Source organism: Barbus barbus (assembly GCF_936440315.1).
Source record: "Barbus barbus genome assembly, chromosome: 16".
Classification (NCBI taxonomy): Eukaryota; Metazoa; Chordata; class Actinopteri; order Cypriniformes; family Cyprinidae; genus Barbus; species Barbus barbus.
Genome location: NC_136744.1, coordinates 1527421 through 1533420, shown reverse-complemented (window position 1 = coordinate 1533420; position 6000 = coordinate 1527421). Strand labels below are relative to the sequence as shown.

General features: G+C 39.3%; 2 protein-coding genes across 2 annotated transcripts in view; one reads left to right on the top strand and one right to left on the bottom strand.

Annotated features, from left to right (window-relative positions):
• Nucleotides 1–465: 465 nt before the first annotated feature.
• On the top strand, nt 466–5496 carry LOC306882063 (prolyl-tRNA synthetase associated domain-containing protein 1-like). The gene is made up of 2 exons (XM_079436508.1): nt 466–884; nt 1812–5496. Exons 1-2 carry the CDS (start codon nt 801–803, stop codon nt 2238–2240), a joined length of 513 nt encoding a protein of 170 aa, XP_079292634.1. The 5' UTR covers nt 466–800; the 3' UTR covers nt 2241–5496.
• The window catches only part of LOC306882058 (girdin-like), a 75976-nt gene continuing 73055 nt past the window's right edge, over nt 3080–6000 (bottom strand). The window contains exon 32 of the mRNA XM_079436493.1: nt 3080–3454. The gene's annotated coding sequence lies outside the window, so the exon portion shown is untranslated. The remainder of the gene's footprint in view (nt 3455–6000) is intronic.

Genomic DNA, 6000 nt, shown 5'->3' with positions numbered 1-6000 from the left:
TATGTGGTTGATTTTGATGTGAGAGACGACAGGAGATGCACCTTTTCACTGCAGGAAGAGTTATTATGGATTATTGACTCGAAAAAACAAAACAATGGAAGCATCATAGAAAATTTGAATGCTTTCCACTATAAATACCATCACAAACATTACAAACCATCAACTTTTAACCATTCAAAAAAAAAAAAAATGGTTTTCTGTAGTGTGTTTTGGGACATATTCCATGAGGATTTAGTGGTTTTAACAAGCCATCAATAGAAGGTGATCATTTACCAACAGAGACCATTACAGTTTCCATTAAAACCAATACAAGTCCCATTATAACCAGTAAAAACACTGTTTTTTCAGCAGGGTTAGTTAAAAACGTCTTACTGATGGATTTCTGTGATACAAACACTGGCTAGAGAGATATAGTATAGGATAGTGACACACTGGGGTGTGTTTGTGAGCAGTGCAGCAGGTGGCGCTGTTTGACATCCGCCTCCAAACCGGAAGTCGCGTCCTCTGCTGTGGAGGAGCATTTAAAAAGTACTGCAGCTCTCCGAGGATTTATCTAGATCAAATAACTGCTCCATTTGATAATTGCTGCTTTGTTTTGGTGTATTTTAATATGAACAACAGTGTCGCTATCTTGATGAAATCACCCAAACTGGAATGAATGTAGATGAGGACGTGGCTGTTCCTTTACTCAGCGCCGCTGGCTCCTGACCAATCATAGCAGTCTGGTGTGAGGCTGGCCCAATCACAGCCCTGTGCGCTGTATCTATATAAGCGGTGAGAGAGCGCTGTTGCTGGTCTCGATGGCGTCTGTGGAGCTGAAGCAGCAGCTGGAGGAGCTTCTCAAGAGACTCGATATCGACTCGATCTGCGTCGATCATCCTGAGGTCAGACATGAGAAACTCACGACTCTATTCGCTCACAGAAAGCCCTTTACTCTTCATAGCAAGACTTGATATTATCGCCCAGCTATGATCTTGTCAGTGCGATCAAGTTATTATAAACGTCACAGTGTTGGGTTAACACATTACTTGTTAATTTAGAAGGAAATATCTGAGTTAGTTTTAGTTTCTCATACTGACTGACAGCTGTGGGCTTGGCATGTAGAGAGAAATCAGGAGTGAGTTCAGATAAACATGATCTTACTGTAGATCTAGACTACTTTCACTTTTGGTGTGAAAGGGTTTTTATATTTGTAAAAGAAAAACTTTTTTTTATTATTAAAAACAAACAAGCAAGCCCTGCCCAGATTTAAAAAGTAACTCAAAATAACATAACCCAGATAGCACAGGAACATCTGACGTCTGTTAAAGTCTGTTAATTTTCTGTGTTTTCTTGTCTGTAGAAAGCATTTTAGTAGCAAACGGAAATGTCAGATTCTGTGCAAGGACCTTAATGCAGTATTGTAATGCATTACTTTTGAAAGTAACTTTCCCCAATACTAAACATCATCATGTTTTTCTGTGAAGCTGCTCTGAAACCTTATTTTTCCTGTAAGAGCGGTCCGGTGTGGTCATTTGTAAATGTTATGTGTGAGGCTTCCGGTGTCATTCACTTCCAGCTATTTTTAACTGTACAAACAGTTTTGCAGCTTGATATTGCAAACTGGTGTGTCTTACCATATTATTTTAATGCATCTCAATTATGAACACACTGGTTTGTAGTGCAAACAGTTTTAGCGTTTACTGCACTTTGTTTTTCTTCTCCTTAGCGGCTAACGAACCGGAAGTCTCGCACACTGACAGAAAACGGCTGACTTGCGTGTTGAAGAACAAGGTGTATAGATGAGTGTCTGAGGTGTGTGTGTGTTGCAGGTGTTCACGGTGGAGCAGATGATGCCGCACCTGTCTCACCTGAGCGGCGCCGTCACTAAGAACCTGTTCCTGAAGGACAAGAAGAAGAAGGGTCTGTGGCTGCTGAGCGTGAGACACGACCGGGAGCTGAGTCTGAGCGATGTGTCCAGGCGTCTGGGGCTGGGAGCGGGGAACCTGCGTCTGGCGGACGAGGCGCTGATGCTGCAGACGCTGCAGGTGGGTCAGGGCTGCGCCTCGGCTCTCGCGCTCTTCTGCGACACGCAGCACAGTGTCACACTGGTGCTGGACAGCGACCTGACCCACGGCGGACACGAGCGGGTCTACTTCCACCCCATGACCAACAGCGCCAGCATGGGCCTCAGACCGGAGGACCTGCTGCGCTTCCTGAAGGAGATCGGACACCAGCCCGTCATCCTGAGCTTCGACTGAGTCTGACCAGAGATCAGAGGTGCTCCCCTGACCCACCTTACTAAAGCCTTGCTCCTGTCTACATTACCATCACCTGCGTCAAGACCACCGTTATAACACACACACACACACACCGCTGGGTAGAGTACTTACAAACTGTAGTCCCTTACTGATTACAAATTACATGGCAAAACTTGTATTTAGTAACGTAATCCATTACATTACACATTTTAGGTAACATAATCAGACTACTTTTACAATACTTTTGACTTAACTCATTTTTCTCATTGAATTAAATACGACAATCTTATACCATATTGATATAAAAATACGAAGAGTAAGAAAATATATTCCATTTGTTGTTATGAATAAAGTGCATTAAACATTATATTACGCCAAGGTTTCCCAAACTGGGCTTGTGAAGAAACTGCAGGGGCTTTATGAGTTTAATAAAAAGCTAATAATTAATTAAATCATAAAAATGTTAAGTTTAAACAAATATTTTTATCATTTTAAAATGAGTCAAAATAAAACACTTAAATTATTATTTGTTTGTTTACCTGCATGTCATGTGACCATAACGTCAGAGAACCGTGAACATGCAAATTTTAAAAGGAAAATATTAAAGAGGAATTAGGGAGAATCAATAAATTATGAATCAATTATTGCTTTCGAGTGAATAGTACGTAATCCATAAAAAAAACAATTGTAGTCTGATTACGAGTATTTTAAAATGTAATTTAATTTAAATACGTTACATTTTTAAAATCTGATTATGTAATCCACATTAAATGTGATCAGTTATTACCCAGTGAACATGTTCTCGTTCTGTTTGTGGAGGAGAATAAGACAGCCGGCGTGAAGTTTATCACATTGATTTAATTTATGAATAGAGGAATGAAGCAGTATGTGGCGTTCACACAGGAGTAACGCTGTCTTTTGGCACACACACACACACACACACACACACACTCGGTCCTTATGTTTTTGGTGTTTCAGGGTTTCCTCGGGTGTCTTCTGCAGGTCAGATGAGCAGCACACATGCAGCGGTGATCGTGAGGGAGTGAGACGAGCCCCAGCTTCTCTAAGACTCCTTCTGCTTCCTTGATTCAAGGAAAAGGATGTATTTTCTGTTTTCATTGCTGAGGGACCATGATTATAAAAGAGAGAGAAACGGCCTGTTTCTCATGGCAGGAGATTGTAGGATTGTGCAGGTCTTCAGATGACGATTCTCTCTGATGGAGAACAAGAGATGGAAACCAGTTAGAGGAGAAACACAAGCATCTTCATCCTGGCGCTCAGCAAACGCTGCTGTCTGTCTCCATGTGTGATTCTCAATTAAATTAATCTGGTTTTTACATCTGGTTTCTCTCCATTACGGTGTTCGGTGGAAAATCGGAACCGCTTTAGCAGCTTCATGATGGAGAACTGATCACAGTTTTTGTTTGTACTCTTTCTGCTGCATCTTTTCTGAATGGAAATATATGAGATCAATATCTAATGTTAATTTTTATATGATAATCATGCAGATGTTTGAACACAGGATCTGCAGCTGTTTTTATAACACTACTATGTATTGTTTATACAACGTTTATAACAATGATAGTTCTCTTTGCTGTGACGAAAGCTGTTCTGAATGTCGTCCTGATGTCTCTGCAAATGAAATGAAATCTCGTCCAGCATTAATCAGGGCTGATAGATCAGTGCTTATATAGTTGCTCCTCCATCATTCTGACGTGAGTGTGAGGAGCTGACGAGCAGGTCTGGCCTGTTAGTGTATGCGGAAACATTCATGCTCCGACTGTGTTCACTTCACCTGAGCTCATACGTCATACTCATAAACATCATGAACAGTATGAGACTCTCATTACACAAACAGACCATCAAAATGAACTTCTGCAGCTGTATATATCCGTATAATTGATCGTTCAGTCATAATTTAAAGCCACCGCATGAGTTTAATGTAGCTGGTTTGTATTTTTGTTCTGTACCATCAAGACAATGAAAATAACAGCTACATTTTACATCATCCTGGTTTTTAAAGGGCGATCGATCATTCAAATAATCTCACTCTTGATGGACTCCACCCTACATTTTCACAGTTTATTTCATTTAATTGCATACACTGAAATCTAAACCCATACAGTGGGTAAAATTAGTAGAGCGCATGACCATTTTTCTCAGTAAATATATTTCTAAAGGTGTTGACATTAAATTTTCACCAAATGTCGGTAACAACCGAAGTAATCCTACTTCAAGGTATCTTGGAGGGGTGAGGTGTCCTAGTCGCAACATCTAACTTCTGGGGTGCCTCAGGGCTCAGTTCTTGGACCACTTCTCTTCTCTTCTCTGTCTACATGGCATCACTAGGTTCCCTCATTCAGAAACATGGCTTTTCATATCACTGCTATGCTGATGACACTCAACTCTACCTCTCATTCCATCCTGATGATCCGATGAAAGCTGCTCGCATCTCAGCTTGTCTAACAGACATTTCTTGCTGGATGAAGGACCATCACCTTCAACTCTACCTTGCCAAGACAGAACTGTTTGTGGTTCCATCAAACCAATCGTTTCATCACAATTTCTCCATCCAGTTAGGCTCATCAACCATAACTCCCTCAAAAACAGCCAGAAACCTTGGAGTTGTGATTGATGATCAGCTGACATTCTCAGACCACATTGCTAAAACTGTCCGGTCCTGCAGATTTGCTTTATTCAATATTAGGAAGATTAGGCCCTTTCTTTCGGAACATGCTTCACAACTCCTTGTTCAGGCTCTTGTTCTGCTCAGACTAGACTATTGCAATTCAAAGCACATAACATAATTTATGAACTTATTTGTTTTGTTTTCTTTGTATGTATGGATTACTTGGGTTGTTACCAAAATCTGGTGAACATTTTACGTCAACAGCACCTGTAGAGATATATTTACGGAGAAAAATGTGAGGTGTTCAATACTTATTTTACCTGCTGTACGTCATGCTTTTACTGTGTAGTTTGTTTCTGAATGGCAGAATTAGCCTGTGTCATGATAAAATGTAAAAAAAAAAAAATACTTAACCTTTTGGTCCTGTTTGGAAATGCGTCATTGGAAAATAAACCCAAGCTGTCCCAGAAACTCACTTGAACATGTCAGCGTGATTAAAACGGAGTAAAATGAAATTCTACACATTTTTAAAAAAATTAAAAACTCAAAAAAGTGTGATTGATTCACAAAACACCTAATCAGGCGAAAGATGCAGATGTCCAAAACAGACAAAATAGAACAAATCTCATAAACCACACCTGAATATTGTTAAAATTGTAATTGTCATTGATTTACCTCAAAGAGGTCAATATAGCCCGTCTTATTAAATTATATATTATTGTATTTCAGTAGTGACAAATTTGGGTAGAGGAAAAATATTCCAAAACCTTCTGAAAATACATTGAGAATTAACTACACAATTACCAGCAATGTGTAACTTATATATTAGACAATTTGCATACATACCCAATATGTGGAAAAAATACCAACTCCAACTCTGAACTAATTCTTTAAAATTGCCCATAGGCTATATAATGTGTGTATGTGCTGAGCTGGGTGGATTACTTACAAAGTGTAGTACTTTTAGATTACTTTTGACCCAACTTGTTTATAAAATTTAAGTAGGACAATCTTGTACCATATTAATATAAAAATATACATACCATTTGTTGTAATAACATGAAGTGCATTAAACATTATATCATGTCAAGGTTTCCCAAACCTTTAAAGTCAAAAGAAGTTTAAAAGTTT